This window comes from Melanaphis sacchari, unplaced genomic scaffold (assembly GCF_002803265.2).
Source record: "Melanaphis sacchari strain LSU unplaced genomic scaffold, SCAv2.0 Contig27_pilon_pilon, whole genome shotgun sequence".
Taxonomy (NCBI): Eukaryota; Metazoa; Arthropoda; class Insecta; order Hemiptera; family Aphididae; genus Melanaphis; species Melanaphis sacchari.
The window spans coordinates 78,811-99,122 of record NW_020271152.1 but is presented as its reverse complement, the minus strand read 5'-3'; the positions used below and the strand labels follow the sequence as shown (position 1 = coordinate 99,122).

Genomic DNA, 20,312 nt, shown 5'->3' with positions numbered 1-20,312 from the left:
TCTAATCCTAGATATCCATTAATAATATAAATATTTTGTATTATATTTCTATCTTAAAATTTATATGTTTAAATTAGGAAATTAATAATACTTACATTATTTATAATTTATCTATAGTTTAATATTTATATTAAAAGAAAATTCAAATATATCATTTGTATCAGTAGATCGTTCAATTTAAATTTAAATTTAAAAAATATTTTATTTGAAATATCGAAACAATTATACTGTGTATTAAATATCTTCATGTACCTACTGTAAATAAATAATTAATCTCGTTTCAATAAATCAAATCTTTTTTATAAAATAAAAAATATTTATATAATTTTTATTTTTAAGTATTAGTTCTTTAGATAAATGTTCACAACTTACAAGTTATGTATTGTGAAATCTCTTGAATTTATACGTATGTAGAGAAATCGAAAATCAGATTTAGATAAAACCGTACCTATACGTATTTCAACCAGTTTTAACCTTATTTTAAGTTAGTAAGAAAAAACAATACAGAAATTAACACGGAAAAATTTCTCTTTCATAATTCTATACACTTTTTAAAATAATACGGATAATTTATACACCCAACTAGGAATGAATAACTTTTTTGTTATTTATTATGTTGGTTCATATGTTTATTGTGTACTTGTGTACACTGTACCTACCTATATTACTAGTCATTTAAAATGTAAACGATGTCTTGTATAATATATGATTAAATCAATAATAATAACAGTTTTGTATGTTTCTAAGGTAATGTTAAGCCTTAAACGTATATAGTATTATAGTTGAAGTACAAATTTGCAGATGTTTATTTTATAAATATTAAATATTTGTAGGCAGGTACTTTACTAATAAAGCATAATTATTAATTATACTAGTTATTATAATACATTGGATAGTTCATCTAATTTGTGGTAACTGGTATAGTACATCAATTTTTGTCGGTAACACATACAATACTCGTATATTATAATAGTTGTAATATCATTTTATAATTCATAGATTGTATTAGTAAAATAGTAAAAATATTGTGTTATATTGTATAAAGCTTTTCAATTTTTTTCTTTTCGTTTTATCACACATAAAATTTCAAAATAAATTTATTCTTACAACGGTCTGTTTGGATTAATTTATTATTTTATAGATAAGTACTAGGTATACGTACATAACATGTAGGTATTATGTCTGTATGTCCGTTAAAATATTATATACATACGCAGTTTGTGTATTATAATTACGATGAGTATCGAGTGTCAGAGGATATGTGTGGTGCGGGGAGGTTGATGGGATTTGTGGAAGAAGGTTGTGGGAGAGGGTGTTAAGAAAAAAAGAAATGAATAATATTAAATTTTTATGTATATATAAATAATATTACCTAGCGGCGAAGACGAATAAGAAGCCGCTCGCTGTCGGCTAACTAACAGCAGCAGCCAGCAGGTCTCTTTTGTGTTTATATACCTACATAATATTATATTATAATTTTATTTGTATATACATATTACACCTATATGGATATATATATGTGTATATATAACATCACAGTGTAACACCAGCATACAACGCGTATACAGTGTGTATTATAAGTTACACGACAATCCCCACCCGGTCATCATGCCTGGCCGCAGCGGTGCGCTACTATCGCAAATCTGGTTTCACCTGGCTCGCGCATGCGCCCAACAGCAGGTTTTATCGTTACGGGCACCGCCGTCGACTGGTGCGTGACGTTTCGTACGTGTGACCGCCGTGCCGTTGTACCGTATTTTATTATTATTATTTTCTTCGTCGCCGCCGCCGTTCCCCTCCGTTTGTAATTTTGTTCGAAATCCACTGTCGCCGCCCGTGTGCGTGTCGCGTCGTATTGAAGCAGTAGAGTTGTAAACGCAGTGCGCGTCTCGCTGTGATTATCAATAATCCGTGTTTTTTTGTTCGTCCGTGCGTAGTTTCCGAGTGTTATATATTATCGTGTGGTTCGCGCGAAACACGACGATACGTTAAAATCCGCTGCTGCACTGACGATGTGCAAGTGAACAGTGTCCGCGCGCCTATCGTCCGTTACGAGTGTAACATATGATTAATTATTATTAACAACAAAATAATATAAACGCGACAGCTCTGATCTGGTGTCTCGCGAGTGACCGTGTTATTTTTTATCTGTATTGGTGACGCTGTTTTCTTTTCTTCGGATTATGGCCCCAGGGGCCGCACGACCCGTTGTGTTGTCATAGCCGCGGGCGTGTAAGTGTGCGATCTACATGATGACCGTTGACCGAAATCCCGCAGTACTTACCACTACCGCCTGCAAACGCTGTTGATTGTCGGACGCCCTGCGATAAAAAGTGAGTACTTACCACACACCTTACCTACATACTTGTGATAACCTGTCATCGTTAACATATTTCTGTTCCCCCACTCCATGTTTACTATACCCATATTAGTCGCCAAAAAAAACCAAGAACATCGAACGGAAAAGGCGGTTAGGTTTCGCGCATTTGAATTGTCGGCGGCAGCGGTGGTCCCCGTATTCAGTGTAATATGCTACCTGCGCGCCGCCGCCGCCGAGTTCACGTATAGATTGCGTGCAAAGATGGCTGCCGCACGGTGACCAGGTAACCTCTATTACTTATTTGTCCGTATCTGCTAGCCGATTACGATCAACCACTGTGCGCGATTTCCAATCTATACGATAATTTTTAACACATTATGATATGTGTGGGTATCCGACTCTTCTGTTCGCGAATAGCCATGTCCTGCGCAAACATTCCCAAGGCCTGGCTCGTTGGAGGACGTAATGATTTCTACCGATAGGTGTGTTTTTGAGAGGGGGCAGAGATAAGACATGATATCGAGAAAGATACATAATATTATTGTACCTACCTACATAGTACCTACATTATTATTATTATTATTTATAATTTAATGTTGAAATGTGGTATCTATTTGTCATTAATTTATAATTATTATTGTTTTGATTTTTTTCCGCACATCATTCTGCAATGCGAAATAGTCGTGCCATTGATTAACGCGGAAAATAAAATATATAATATTATGGACCACGGCCAATACGTGCGCGGTACGTTGTCTTCTCGTCCTCTGGTGTCATATTTCATGAAATAATGTTGATGATAATTAAATATTAATGTTACAGTATCGTGACAATGTGTTCGGTTTTTGTTTTTTTACATAATTTTTGATGTGGTAATAAATCTGACGCGGGGGAGACGCATTGACGATGACATTTAAACCATTATTTTAGGTATTATTTATTGTTCGTTATTATATTTATCTTAAATCAGTAATCACTATATAGTATTCGAATACAACGTGTAATAACTTCAAATACACACACACACACACATATTATATATATATGCACCCGCGATTCTGTCATCAATTCTATTTTGTAGTGCGGCTAAACGGTACGGCCTTTCTTGAAAAACAAAATTGTTTCTCAGTCACACATAATATGTCAGTAGTGCCAGCGTGATCGTTTTCATTAAATATCTATATGGGTAGTTATTGTCATAAAAGTTGAGTTGTTTTGTAGCGGGCACGTCGATGTGTCGACATAAGGTTCTCTTTTTTCATCTGTGGATAATAAAATATAATGACACGAATTTACAATTGATTATAATAAAAATACTATAGGTAATATCAGAATCGCAATACAACCGTATTCTATAATGATTGATTTAGTGTTCAATTCATCCAGTATTATAAGTAGATACCACCTAATATATCAGGTACTTATATTATAAATAATAATCAAATGTTACTCCAAACATTTTAAAATTGGGATTGCCGTTCGATTTTCCTTGCGCGAATTTTTTATTCTTACATTTGAATTTAATATTAATATACATTATACGTTATAGTATAACAGTTACACATTAACCATAAAATATGGTTCGATAACTACATTTTGTTTGCTGATAAATAAAAACTACTTCATTATATATATTTAAAAATGATGTAAAGTATTTTTGTTAGAAAAAAAAAATAAAACATTCAGAACAAAAAATAGTAGGTACATTTTTTAGTGTTGGAATTTACTACTGTGGGTATGGAGTAAATAGCATATTTCTAATTTAAATAACGTAATAAAATTTGATTTGTTTTTACATTTATTAAGACTTTAAATTTAAGTTTGACAATACTTTACTGGGTATATTCAAATTTAATACACGATTTTGGAATGCATTTTGAGTTAATTTATTATATTTTGTATTTTTTTGTAGTAAATAAATATAACGTAATAAACCTAGGTGTGTAATTAGATAAATTATTAGTATTATTTTATTTTTTATTATATTTTAAAATGTTCTTATTTATTACATGTTAATATAAGTTTAATAATACACGAAGTAATACATATTATATATCTATAATATTAAAAATTTGAGAAAAGGTGTGTTAAATATAGTATTAAATGACAATAAATAAAAATAGTATAAAATATTCTTACTTATTTTATAATAAAAAAAAAAATATATAATATAAAGTTTGTTTGTGCAAATGTAATTCGCGTGGTAATTCGTTATAGTGTTATCAGTGTCATCCAATAGCGTCCGATAGGAGTACGTCTGATTTAATTTGAAGACTTGATGTATTAATTTGGGTATACGTGTCGTATGCTATCTACAAAAAATAACTACTTGTGTTGTATGTTATTGAACAAATGTATTCTTTACTTACCTAAACACTCTTAAACATTTTTTATTGGAGCTTAAAGTTTTACAGTTTTCATCAAAATTTTAAACTTTTTACAAATGTGTCTTTTATGCTTCTAAAAAACTTTCAAATAAATTGGTAGGATAAACTGAACGCCACCATCATTCCTGTATAGTTATCTTTCGAGTAGGTTTGTTGCTCCACGTGACCTTATATTACATTTTACTTTTACGCGTCTCCATAAACATTCAATTGTTTGTGTTTGATCACTTAAATGTGGGTTTATGAACTTCTTGCTATGAGAAAATGCGTAAATAGCTTTATTAATGTAGATATAGCATATGACTCACGTGTACCTTCATTTGTACTTAATTAAGGGATAAAGAATTTTGGTGTAGCCTTGCAAAAGTTTTTGTTGATTTTTCAAGAAAGTTTTTCGTTATGAAAAATATTGAGGTACTTTTACAGTGTTAATTTTTTTTATTCCATTCTATAGCTTAATTTTTTACACACATTTGCTGGATATCGTATTTTTTTAATGAAAAATTGTTTGTTGCATTATTAGTTAGATAATTGTTTAGTTTCTTTTTTTTAAAAATAAGGCAGTGATTTAATTTAAAGATGATTAGAGTTTTTGCAGTGTTGATGATTCTAAGGAGGGGTTGTTTTATGATGTCCGTGTCATTATCAGCAAACAATGCTAATAAAGTGTTAAGGTTTTCAGTAATATCGTGATAGTTTATCAAAGAAGGTTGGTCTTAATATGACTGATTTCCAAAGAAGTACAGCTTTGTTATTATGGAATAATTTCATTTCATTTTTTGTTTTTATTTTGATTTAAAACATTCGATTTGATGTAAAAGATTGAATTGTTTTGAATAAATATTTCGAAAGATCATTGTTAATTACAGCGTGTATAGTATGGTTTAATAGGTCATTTTTTATATTTTTGTGTTTAGGAAGTGTTCTGCATTTTAGTGAGTAAATAAGCAATGCAAAAAATGCTTAATGTGTAACAATAATGTATTATTCGTTAAAATTTGCCAAAAATTATTCAAAACTTTTTGCTCTACACTTAGCAAGTTTGACTATTATTAGGTAATCTAATTTCTAGATAATTTTGGAAAAGTATGCAGTAATATTTTTTTTTAATGATGTGGTAAAAATGTAGTGTATTTTTTAATTGTATTTTTTTATTAAAAGATTATAAATAATTTAAAATTAATAATATTTAAAATCTATGATAAATTATTTTATTTTTTTTTAAGATTTTATCCTTATTTAAGTTCAGAAATTTTATTTTAAATTAATGATTATTGATAACATTTAAATGTACCTAAGTAAAAGAATGTTGTTACCAACAGTTTTTGTTGATGTTTTTTGTGTGCTCTTAGTATATTTAATTAGTTTATTAAGTTATGTTATTATTATATTTTTTATTCAACAGGTAATACTTGGTATATTCAGTTTTAAATACGTAATCAGTGATTATGTTTATATTTGTCATTTTAAAGTACATTCTTTAAGAGGTTATTGTACGTGCGTTAGTGTTAACTTATCAAGCATATTATAAAAATAAATAGTAGATATGTATAGTTTTTCCTTCTTTTTTTTTCTTAATGTATATTTCAGTGTTTTCTGTTTACTAATATATATTTATAGCAAATATGTTTAGTTTAAAAATCCAGTTTATTTCCAATGCCAGATATTATGTGTATTACAAAAGTGTTTGAGAAACAGATGGGTATAAATATTGCGCGTGGAATGCACTTGAGTGTGTGGTAGGTGATAGTTTACTGGGGCACATTCTTTTCGGTGTAATAATTATTACTCTGTACGTAATAAAGTGTTCATATATTTTTTTACTGTTTCATAATTTTATCGCACTATTTATGATACTTTGATATAAAATTGTTATACAGGATATTTACAAGTAGATAAATATTTAATATTTTGTAGATTTGTAGATGTTAACATTGATTATAAAATAATCTCGTTGGTAATATTTAACGTCTTTGGTGTAAGATTTTAAATTTTAATACAGTTTTTTATTATATTCATGTTTCCATGGTATGTGTGTGTGTGTATAGTGTGTATAAATAATTAGCTGTTCAAGTGTTATAGGTCATAATATCGTAATTCATAGGTAGGATAAAATTATCATAATTGATATAAATTATATCTATTTAAATACTTAATGTAAACAAAAATAGTTCTAGTTCAATATTTCAATAGTATTTACTCAAAATTGGAAAATTAATTTAATGTTTTGTAGTAGTCATGGTTATTTATATAGATTATTTGTTTTTAAAATACCTAATATAAATCGTATTTGAACCAGAAAAATAAATATTACTTTCAATAACACTTGTTATACAATTATTATAGTTGGCAATTTAATTTTTAAATCGTATATTTAATCGAACTTTAGTAAAAAAAAATTAACCCGGGTACCTATTTTAAGGTATTCTATGTATAAATTATTATTTATTTGGTATAATTACTAAATATCAATTTAGTTTTTTAATTTAGAAACTGAACATTTATTCCCTTGGTGACTTTGGGAGTTGTAGAACATTAAATTTATATTTTATTTTTATAATATAATATGTAAAAAATAATAGGTATCTAAATACGTAATTATTAAAATTCAGTATAACATATTATAATGTCTTACTGTATGATATTATTTATATAAAAAATTTCATTAATCGTTAAGCTAATAATTAATTTGAATTAATTCCTGTATACAACGAGAATAATTTTAATTGAAGCTGTGTATTAATAAGTTTGGGGGTCAAGTATGATGTTAGTATTTTTATGTGTAACTCGAGGAAGTTGCGTTTCCTCCCGTTTTAGCTATAATGATAATTTAATTATTTTACTATATATATATAAGCCAAAATTGCATATCATAAATTCTAACTGTCTTTTTTGCATTGGATTTGTTTGAATATTTTAGATACCTTCTTATTATATAGAATTGTATTTGTAAATGTGCATAGCGGTTGAGTAAAAGTGGATTTTCGAAGTAATCACACTTTGAATACATTTATAAAACTAATGTTAGTGTAAAAAAAATAAAAATAATTTGTATTTCGTGTCATTTTTGTTGGTTTAATAAATAGTAAAGACTAAACGTATTATAAAGTTAGTTGTATTTATTCGAATATAATGTATAACACTTAAAAAAAAGGCAAGCCACAGATTAAAAGAGATTAGTAATAACCTTAATACAAGTATTTAAATGGTTTCCCAGTAAGGTATATTATTGAATTGTTTATTGAATTTTCATAAATGTCTACGTATTTGCACAAACGATGCCATTTAAATGTTTTAAAATGATTTTTACTTTTGATTATTATTGTTATCTGTAGTGTTTGAACGGAAACCAAGTCTTACAATTGCAGGAAACCACGAAAGCTCATTGTATATTTGTACTGAAGGTCTGAAGACACTCGCATATTATAGTCATTCCTCCGTATTTAGATTTATTTTTTTGTCCCACTTCCAAGTAGGTTATAACCACTGGCTGATGTAGATAAAACCGCCCATCCTCAGTTCAACAGGAAATGACTAGGCTCGTCCCTGTCTACTGTTATTATTTTCATCATTATTTTTCGTAAATCCCCTAATTTATTTGTTTACAAGGTTAGCTAATCAAATGTACTACACCGTGACTGAGTTATATTTTATTCGCAAAATTTGTTCTTACTTATTATTTTACGAGTATAATTTATTACAAAATATTAAAATTCAAAATGATTCTCAAATTATTTTATTTTAAGTTAATAAAAAGTTTTGATACATAATTTTAAGTTCCATAAAAATATATTTTAATAAAATGTCATTTTCATGAATAGGGTTTCGACGAATCAACCAACACGCATTAAAATATGATTAAAAACAATTTTCAGTTTTCAGTAATGTTATAGGTTATATGATTAGTCAGGTTTTTGAATTTGAATATATCTTATTTAAATTGTCTAAAATTGCACAAATAAATATTATTATTTATGTAAGTATAACTATTAAAATATTTAGAGTGGTATATTTTATAAATTGATAATAAGTTATTAAAATTTAAAAATTTATAAATGAAGTTTTTAATAAAAAATTATAAGGGAAATATGTTTTCACTTATTAATTTATGACAAAGAATAAGTACAATAAATAATAAATACTCGTTCCAAGTCATCAAAAAGAGCTATGTATTCCTTAACTGTTTTTTTTTGAAAAAATATGATGATTATAGATAAGTTAAAGATAGGTAAAGATAGGTTTAGTACTTATTTGATAAGTAATTATAATATTATTATAAATTAATAATTGTGTTCAATAATCAACTTTTGATTTGTGTGATTATAATAGGTATAACGTATAACAAGTGAACAATCTTAATAGACAATCGTTTAATCTATGTATATTGAAGATACTTACCTACCTAATCTAAGTATTGTTCAGTTTAGAAAAAATGTCAAAAAACCTTGATATCGTTTGGGTAAAAGTATTTAGGTAGTAGTTGTGCTAGTTTAAAAGTACATTGATAGATTAATGCCGTTTTACAACCTTGAAAACAAGAGTTTGATATTATGTTCTTTGTGTTGTCTGTCGATAATGATAAATATTTACGATTTATAAAATGAAATTCTATGTTATTGCTTTGGAAGTTAGTTAATAAATTAAATAATTTTAAAATCAAAATTATTATATCAATGGAAAAATGATTTTTTTTTATACTAGGTGTGATGTGAAAAAAAAATAAAAAACAAAATTGCAGCGATCTTACATCAAAGGTGCTAATAACAATACTATTACGTATGATATCACTGTATTGGATTATTTTATACCATTATTATTGCTGTTATATTTCTTTTCGTTTTTTATACGACACCCGTTTCAGAGATGCGGAATTTATTTATTATTTGATTTCGTGGGTGTGTTCTCAACATATGATTATGACGTGTTGCCTTGCATGGCGAGTCCGGCGGCACCGTTGTGCAACGTGTATAATATTAATTGTCGTGATCGACTGCGCGTCGCGTCGCTACTGGTTTTTCAATAATATTATTATGTATTTCTATGGTATTCATCCTCATAACGTCACTGGCTTGGCTTCCTACGAAAATATAAATTTCGCGGGGAATCTACAATCGTTACAAAACAATAGAGATCTTGTTTGATTCATATAATATATTATTATAAAAATATATGTTTGGGATAACTCAGTGGTTACACGCGGAATTGATCTTGTGGATATAAACTATCTTTGCATGTTTAAAAGTTAAAACAAACGACGCGTTACGATAATATAATGGCTGCACTGTTGACCTACGTTAACGACGCACTCCGGTGCCTGAGAACAATGTGTGCATGTGAATCGTCAAAATCGCAATTAATTCGTTCTTGTCGTATCGAGTTTTATTATAGAACCAGTAAGTCTTATTTCTCATATTATAGCGTACAATTAGGTATAAAATATATTTACTCAAAAGACACGTGCTTAAACTACCATAACGATAACAATAATATTTGACGGAGAATTAGAAGAATTTTAGGGTTTAATTTTTTTTTTTTTTTAAAAGGTTACGTTTAGATAAGAAAATAAATTATAACTCAATTTTTTATAAAAGTTGTTAGTATTTTAAATTTTTTAAACAAATTATACATAAAAGCATAAAAAATAATATTATAGTTCAGTTAATAAAAATTTATTTTATTTCAAAGTTGTGAACAGATCAGGATTAACAATGTTAAAGAAATACGAAAAATTAGCTATTTATACTAAGATAAAATTCAATTTTTAAATTATTTCAAAATGATATACAATTGTTTTCATAATATACTTATATAAACGGTTTAAATATCATAAACAATAAAATAATAATATTATTGTAAATGTTGTAGTTATTTGCTTTTGAAACTTGTAAGACCTACAAACGCCGCTTATGATAATATTTTAATATTATAAGATAGTGATTGTTATTAAAATAGTAATAATAATATTATGTAGGATCTGGATGCATGATGAGTCTTCTTCGTAGTCCAGTCGCTATGGTAGACCAGACACATCGCGGCGGCGGTGTTCCGTAACACATTTTCATTTGTAAACGTATGTACGCGATGATACGCCAATGTTATTATTTTTTTTTTCATTTCCCTTCTCGTCTGAACCAGGAATAACATAGTGTAACAGTATATAATATGTATTATAATAATATTGTTATATTTTATTTGTATAATACGGTATTCAATACGGTGCGTCGGAAGCTTCGCGTACAATAACGGTTTATTGCTGATTATTATACATGTGTATACTATGTATTGCTATTACGCTTGTCCGGTCTTCGACGCTCTATATTGTTCATGCATTTTAATGAAATTGTTCTGCGTGATAACAGCTGTTAGCTCCAACGATCGTGATCGGATATATTAAATGCGTGAACATTAAATTACATTATTAACAATTCTAAGAATAATATTCTGAAGACCATTTAATACAATTTGTACATTTTTATTAAATGCCCATTTGTTATTTGTTGGTTTTTCTTTTGAACATGAAATAATGGATTTTGATTCATTCAAAAAAATTAAGTAAAATATGTTTTTTGTTTGAAAATTGCTGAAGAAATAAAATTAAACGATTCAATACTAAAATTTTAATCTTAATATAACTGTATTTTATGATACATCTTTAATTTTTCTTAACAAAATAATTTTTACATTTCATTTTGTGTAAATGTAATACTAGTTTAACTATTAATAATATATTTTAAATTTATAAATATAAAATATATACACAACTATTTTACGTGTGCATTGTGTATTAGGTACATATAGAGCTGTTAAAAATATTTAATTTATTCTATGTTACTGAGTAGTGAGTACTATTGTCCATTTATAATTAAATTTATTGTTTTACAGGAAGTATATTTATCAGAATAATATAAAATATTCACCGAGACTTGCATAGTTGATATTTTATTGGAATGTGGGCGTGATATTATCGTGTTAATATCTGCACATTATTTTATTTTTAATTACCAATAGTTGTTATTTATTATGCTCTCAATATATCATACATATATTATGATAGTTAGTGTTCTGTAGTTTAAATTGGTATCCAAATTTTATGAATTGATTTGGCCTTATTTGTCAATTACGTCCTGAACATACACGTTGATATCAGAATTTTTTAATGTAGGTACTGGAAATTCATGTTGACTATTCAAGTTCAAAAATTGTCTAAAAGGTATAAAACCATGTTTTACTGATAAAGTATAACTAACACATTTTTTTTTAGTAAAAGAAGAATATATTAGAACACTACGAAAATGTTGGCGTTAAATTTGAATAGGTTTTAAAATCATACTTAATTTGATATTTTACTTTATATTAACATTAACTAGTGTGTATTACATTATCGCCACAAATATTTTAAAAAGTTAGTAGATTTATTTTTCATACTTAAAAAAAATTGTATATCTTTATATCAGTATATCATTGAAAGTTATAATTCATATAATTTATAACAAAAGTCATCTAACCACAGTCAAATGATTTGGTTACCATAATTTCGTAGTACATTTTACTAAATTAACTTACTAGTTATACAAGGTATTTTAAAATTCGAGACCGAACTATTGATAATATTACATTTTAATCACAATATACAGCATGTTTATCAAGTTGTTTATATATATGTCGGAAGTATAATATCATTAATATCATCAACTAAAATCGTTACTAGTTTTTTTGCAAATTTTTTTTTTTTTTTATTAAAATATACATTCGCGGCAGGAACAGCCATTGGAGATTATAAAAAATGTATTTATACAATACAATGTTATTTATATTCCTTGGTAGATATTGGCTATTTTGATGTATTTAAGTTGTATGATTGTAGTAGTAAAGTCTAGGCTGGGAATTATTTTAAAGTCAATAGAGGAGAAGGTTTCTGCTAGGAAATTGCGGCATTCTATAATTGAAGTGGTGAGTTGTATGCCACAGGTGTTGCATACGTTATATGGTTATCCCTTGACATAAGGTATTGTCATTCATCAGTGAGTTAGTAACGGATTTTCTATTCTATATATTTTCTATATATACATTTTGAATATCCAGGTTCGAAAAGCTTGGTTGGTAAAGGGATGGTTGTGAGCGTGTTCTGCCAATTGGTCTGCTTTGTTATTGTCGACGATGTTTTTGTATCCTGAAGTCCACATTAAAGATACGTGTTTGCCATTTGATTGAGTTATAAATAGTTGGTAATGTTTCTTATAATATCGGCATGTTATCGAGTATTTTGTATATTAATCAACGTGTTTAAATAGTTGTTTAGTATGTTAATAGATTAGCTTCCACACAAAAAAATAAATATTTTATAAATCATTTACCATATTAAATAAATATACTAAAAATATTAAGTATTTTATTATTATTTTAACATTGTTATACTATATAAGTATCTACCTGATGTTTTGAATAAAAATACTTAAGTTAATAATAATAATAAAGTTAATTGTATTTATTGTGTCAATTATCATAAAGTATTAGTTAAAATTAATTTACGAGTATAATATGCGTTATGAGGACGTTACACTAGTATTTATTGAATCGCCGTCGCTTAATGTTTTTTGATATTTCAATTTATAACACCAAAAAAACACAGGCAATAATGTTAACTCTAAGTCAATAGGATAATAAATAAGTTAATATTATAGGCTAATGAATTCTAATATTAAAACTAACAACTGAACGTACATTTTGTAATGTTTCGCATTTGTACGACGGAGATAATCAATGCGGGTGTGGCGTTAAAGGAATAGCTTTAACATAATATTAAACATACATAGGTATTTATTATTTGTTGAAACAACCATCTATACATACTTACCTATTTCATGTTTAAACAGTCTTTTACCAGTCTACAATGATAATATTTATTAAGTATTATACTTTTATAATTGATTTTAAATACTACACTAATAACTATGATATTGTTAGCAAGATTTTTTAGAAATTTGAATATACGAAAATGATTATACGACTTGCAAAAATGTTGAGATTTATATTATCATACTGTATAAATTAATGTATAGTATTATTCTTAAAGTTAGTAAAGTACAGCTTACATAATATGTAAAAATTATTCAATGTATTAAAATAATTAATTGATTACTACATAGCCATACTACAAATTTTTGGTGAAGCTATGTTATAATTTAATGTTTTATTCTTAACACATTAAAATATTACATATATTTATAATATTATGTTTATTAATTCGATTATAATATTGTTATAATATATCTGATGTATACCTATTTAGATTTTTTAATACGTTTTTTTTAATTCTTAGCCATCGAGATTCTTGTCACATGCGACAAAACATAAAATGTGTTCACACTGCATATAACTAATGTACCGGAATTTAGTAACAAAGTATGATCAGGTTTTCAACACTTCAATAAGTTACCATACGACGTGACAATAATAGCATACCTTGAGTTCTGTGTTTTGTTTCTAGCCTCACCAATAAAGAACCGTTAATATTTTTAAGGTTTTGTTATACATATAGTTTGAGTTTTTTCACATCGCTAGGTCCTAGAAAAGTCATCTACTTTTAAATTTTTAACGACATTAATTTTTTAATATGTTATAAAATATTTTAAGTAATTATTTATATTAAATTATTTTTACTTTTTGTATTTAGTATTATATTATTATCATTATGCAGATAATAATAAGTGTTTAATATAATGGTTTTTGTTTATCAACGTTTTTAATAGATATTACTGTCGGAAAATTATTTTGAAAAAATAAATTTAAATTCATAACATAACACAATATTAATTTATATTTCATTAATAATCTTAAATATACAATACTTGCTGTAGGTATTTTGTTTAATACGTATGCTGTATAGGTAAATATTATTTTCGTATAATAGGTCCATGTTATTACAATAGCTTACGTAATACATTATGCACCTATTCTAAAAATAAAAAAAAATTATTCTATAAGCCCTTATAATGTAGATCATGTTATACGTATGCTTTATTTTCTTAAAAAAAGTACCCACCTTTCTTTCATCTGTGAAATATAATATCTTTAACAATTTTTTAGGTTACCATGAATCCTGAAATGACTATGGCCATGAAAAGGCATGAAGAACGGGAGGCTCTGAGGAGTGTTATTCAACAATGGAATGCTAATCGACTGGATCTATTTGAACTTTCTGAACCAAATGAGGTAACTTAAATTAATTTACTCGCATAAAAATTTCATAGTTTTATTAACTATAAACTGGGTGTTAAGACTAAAATATTTAGTAAATATTTTACTCATATCAGAATTTTGAATCTTTGCTGAGAGGTCATAGTGAGAGTAGATCATTGATGAGTATAATAGTTGTTATTTATTTAAACATAAATTTAAAAACAAGATATTGTCAAAAGTAATGTTTGTATTTTATGTGCTGAAGTTTTGTGTATAATGTATATTTTATAAATTTTACGGTCTAACGCATGGGAACCCATAACAGACTGGGTAGGGTGTGCAAAAGAGCATAACACCCTTTATTATCATGTTTTGTAATTTATTATAGGTATAATAGTTAACTTTAAAGCATTTAGTATAAAAATCTTACTTATAATATAAATTTTATGAAAATTTAATGTTGAGATTAAAAATATATATTTTTCAAATTATTAATAGGTAGATTATAATATTATATCGTATTTATACTTTATAATCAATGGTAGTACCAATGTATTGCGATTGTTAAACTAATACTAAATATTATACTTAAAAAATAAAACAGTTATTTGTTTATAATATATCCAGTTATCAACCAATTATCAAGTTATAGATGTTTAAAAAAAAAAATAAAATATATTCTATATAATTATATTTAGGTAGTGACAAAAGATATAATACTTATTATTACTCTTGGTTTTTTTTAAATTATAAATTTAGGAATATTAATGTATGGATCAGTATAATGTTATTGGTATTTCAAGATATTTTATCATAAGGAAAATATGCAGCTAAAAATACATGTGTCAGTACGTATATTTGTTTTTTAGATCAGTTAAATAGAACTTAATTTTTTAAGTAGTTCTTCTCGGGTAAATTATTTATATTGCAGTACAACTAGAATTCTTATTTAAACCGGACATCTGGCCTCTTGAATAGCACGTGCTTTACAGCTTTTTTTTTTTATTCATATGAAAAAAAATATACACCTATATAAAGTTATGTAATACTAGTGTCTATATTATTCTATATCAAAGTATATAGATTATAATGTATAATAAAATGGGTTTTTTATGGTATAAATTAGTAAATTTGACTATCAATACATCATATAATTTATTATATTATTATATTATACATTTACGATTTAGAAGAGTATATTATGTGATTAGTTTGCAAATTCATTATATGTTTATTTATTTAATCGCGTTTAAAAATAATTGTGCTGACATATAATGCCATTGAAAGAGGGTTGCTAACTCTTTTAATCTAATATTTTGGTATTTACATTTTTATTTCTGGAGATTATAAAATTTGAAGTGGAAAAATTATAAAATATAAATTGTATTGTTGTAAGTAGATTTTTCGTTTAATACTTTTAATCATATACAATTTTTGCGAGATTAATAATATGAATAAAATTAATATTCATTAATATTTATGTATGATTAAACTCTATTAAAATAATACTAAAAAATTGTATTATGTAAACATATTTTAGTGTTCATTTAGGTATATTTTCTTAGCTTCTTCAAAAATTTTTAAAAAAGAAATACTTAGTCTATTATTAACTTCTGAGTTTAACAATTTGAAATATTTAAAAGATATTTTCAAGTTTTGATTCGATATTTATTATATTTTTTATTGTGTTTAGTGTAAATAGTGAAATTTTAAGTTTTTCATTGTAATTAAAATTACATTAAAAAATACAAATTCCTCGTGAGTCGTTACATATTTTTTATTGCTATTTATTTCAATAATTTTTAAAAGTGTTATGTGCTTTACTTGGCTAATTCTAGTTTTTATAAACATTGCAGTGAATTGAGTTATTATATTATAAAATTAATATTATATTGTAATAAATTATAATTTTTCATGTTTTTAGCTTATAAAATATTTTATTTTAAGAGTTATTATATTTTTAAAATCTAGAAAAGACATTGTTATTAATTAACTATTTTTTTTTGTAAAATACTTATCTTTATCAGCTATTGGTACATCATATGATTTATACTTTTTAAATGTATTTAATTGTTGTGATGTTCATAGGTTATAAAGTAACCTTTACTCATTTACATTTTTATTTTTTACTTAATTTTTATAATAGTACAGTAATATGTCAGAGTTAATGAAAGTAATGATTTCAAAAATAAATACAAAATGTAAGAGACATTACAGAAAAAAATCTTAAATGATATTTGATTTAATAACAATTTCGAATTTTTTTTTTTACTGTTATAAGTTTGCATTGTTTAATTAGTAAAGCATTTAGTTATATTAGAGTAATTGTAGAAATTAAAAATTTCCCTATGTATTTTTAAACAATACTTAATTACTTAATTGCATAATAAAATATCATATTTATTATTTATTTTAGTTAATTTAATTTTAAGTTTCTTTTCGCAGTATGAGAAAATACGAGATTTAAAAAACAGAAAATTATTTGTTTTTAACTAAGTTTTATTTATAAAAACTATTCATTCAAAATATCAATAAGTAGTATTAAATGGATATGTCCTTTGGAAGCACCTATAGTAGGACTGATTAGTACGACTACACTCTGAGGTACAATATCTCTGAAATATTATAAGTAAAAACAATTAATGCCTTTTAATTATTATAGCTGCAGTGAATATTTGTTACTTACAAATATAGATATTTATTATAAAATTTATTGATTATGATGGCTAGTAATGCTTTAATTTTATAATTTTTTTTTTGCAAAAAAATAAATAAAAACTTATAAATAATATTATTTTAATTTAGTAGGCCAACGGGTTAATGTTATTATATATATAATAATGTTATTATTGTATATTAAATTTTTGTTGGACATCTGTATTTTATATAAATCACGCTTGTACAATCTACATAAATATAATAAATATATTTATACATTTATATTTTAAATAATCAATTTAATTTTGTTTTAAATGTTAACTTAAATAAATGTTATTATAATTTTTATAATTATGTTTATTGTTTTATTATTATTATTATTATTATTATTACTGAATTGCGCATAGTTTTGAGTTGAATTATTTAGAATATTAAAATTTAAATATAATATTAACAAGATATTAATTTGCTACTGCATTGACCAACCAGTTATTTTTTATGTTACTACTATATTCCACGTTGGCATGAAGATGACCGGGATTTGCTCACGGAACGTCCATGGTTAATTATTATCGGAGAAGTTTCAATGGATAAATACAACGGTGAAAGAGACATTCTATATATTATTCACGTTTCAGGTCATTCATCCGATTTAACATGGTTGTGTGTATGTGTGTATACACTCACTCACATACGTAATATGTATATAAATTTCATTGAACACATTCATTGTGTACAATGTTCTGATTTCCAATGATGTGTCACATTGTATAGTACTGAAGACACAGTCAAGAGAAATGAAATATAATTCATAATACTACGAATCGCATTGTTGATGTCGTATTTGTGTACACTCTAACCTTGTCGCATTCTTCTACATCGAAGTTTAGCAAGATTGTGTAATTGTTATAAATGTTGTACCTATACTTGGTTAGATTATCGATAACTTAATATAGCGTATGAAATACTACCTATACCTTAATATTTGCAAGCAATAATTGGGTACGTGATCACAAGTGCGAAAAACCAAGTGTAACAGCATTTTGTGCAGTTTATCTTATAATGTAAAATGGCTTATCTGGGTTATAAAATGCACAAGGAAATTTAAAATGTCAGCATAAACTATAAATTAATTTTTGAACAACTTAACCACATGAAAAAAAAAGTATAAATTATGTAGTTTTTATTAGTAATGATTTATGTAAATAAATAATAATATTAATTTACAAAATATTTTATTATCTTAAATATTTAACTTGATCTAATTTAAACTAAACTTATTAACATGAATTAATATGAAATGATTATTACATTTTTTTAAAATCATTATTTTTACTTTATTTTCTTAAATGTGCTTTGTTTATTTATTATATTTATTTTATTATCAACTGAGTCATGTACATAAATAAAATATCTTAGGAATATAGTGACTCAGCATTGTATTTAATTATTGAACTAATCCGATCTCAATAATATAAAAAAAATTGCACAGTTAAACATTTCATTGTAAGTAATCGTTTATAAATAATTATCATTGTATTGGAAACTAAACCCATAGCATCGTATTAAAATTTGACCATTGAATACACCCACGTAAATTATATTTTATAATCACTGGAATTTGCTGATGAATAGGACTTTCATTCATATTTTTTGTTTATCATTAAAGTAGTAAGCACTTAACTTATAATTTTTATCAAATATAATAATTGTGTATCAAAGTAGAAAAATAACATTTTTGTTATTTGTTTTAGTATAATTTAAGGTTGTATTAAAATGTTTAATTTTTAACGAGGTCATTTGTTATAAGATTCTTTAAGTCAATGTATTATTATGTATGAATATGTTTTTTGAAAATATTTAAATAAGATATGGTTGTTATTAAAAGTTGTTAAGAATATGATTAAACAATTCACGTGTTACTTCAATATAATTCTAGTGGATCTTAGTATAAAAAAAATTGGTGTACATTTATTATGATATCAAACAATAAACATGTACACATTTATTTGAATTTCTGTACTAATAACAGTTATGTTATAATATGACAATTTTTTGTTTTACGTACTACTAATATTGTAGTCTTATTATTATTGTCAGTTATTAGCGTGTTATGTGTAGTAGTAATGTATTTTGTTGCTTTAAGTTTGTCCGTGGGAACTATAGGCAGGTGGTTTTAGTAAGGTATATTTAAAATAATGTAGCATTCATTGAAACAATAGTCAATAGGTATGGTGTCGTATTCTCCCACCAGTTTAAATAGCATTGTAAAAGTATTTATATAATTTTACGAATTTCTACAATTCAAAAAAAATATTAATTATTAAATATAACTGGTTTATTAAGAATATCATTTTAAACTTACTTAGTAATGATAATAATATGAGTAATGTGACACGGTAATGATTCATTGTTCGATATTGAGAACCACTGCATGCCGCGATGACGCATTTTAAAGTGTTCGTAACATTTCTCACATACCCATTATAGGTATATAATGGTACAAAACTTCTTACATTAAATGTTAAAAATTTCTCATCAAATAACTATGTTATTTTTGAATTGCAGGAATTGCTTTTCCACGGTGTAATGAGATTTTACTTTCAAGAACCTGGAACGGGTCAAAAAGTTGCTACCAAGTGCATTCGTGTTGCATCTGACGCAACGTCACAGGCAGTTATCGAAACCCTTATTGAAAAATTTCGACCAGATATGAGAATGTTATCTGTTCCAGAGTACGCTTTATACGAAATACACGAAAATGGAGG

The 20,312-nt window shown here is 25.8% G+C and overlaps 1 protein-coding gene across 4 annotated transcripts in view; it reads left to right on the top strand.

Moving 5' to 3' along the window:
• Positions 1-1,717: 1,717 nt before the first annotated feature.
• Positions 1,718-20,312, top strand: part of LOC112595472 (afadin) — a 60,028-nt gene continuing 41,433 nt past the window's right edge. For 2 of the 4 annotated variants that reach the window (XM_025340701.1, XM_025340699.1), the window contains exons 1-3: positions 1,740-2,333; positions 14,794-14,919; positions 20,113-20,311. In XM_025340701.1, the coding sequence (XP_025196486.1) occupies positions 14,800-14,919; positions 20,113-20,311 (319 nt within the window). In that variant the 5' untranslated portion in view covers positions 1,740-2,333; positions 14,794-14,799. Of the gene's footprint in view, positions 2,334-14,793; positions 14,920-20,112; position 20,312 lie in introns of all 4 variants that reach the window. The other 2 variants (XM_025340702.1, XM_025340700.1) reach the window with 2 other exon arrangements.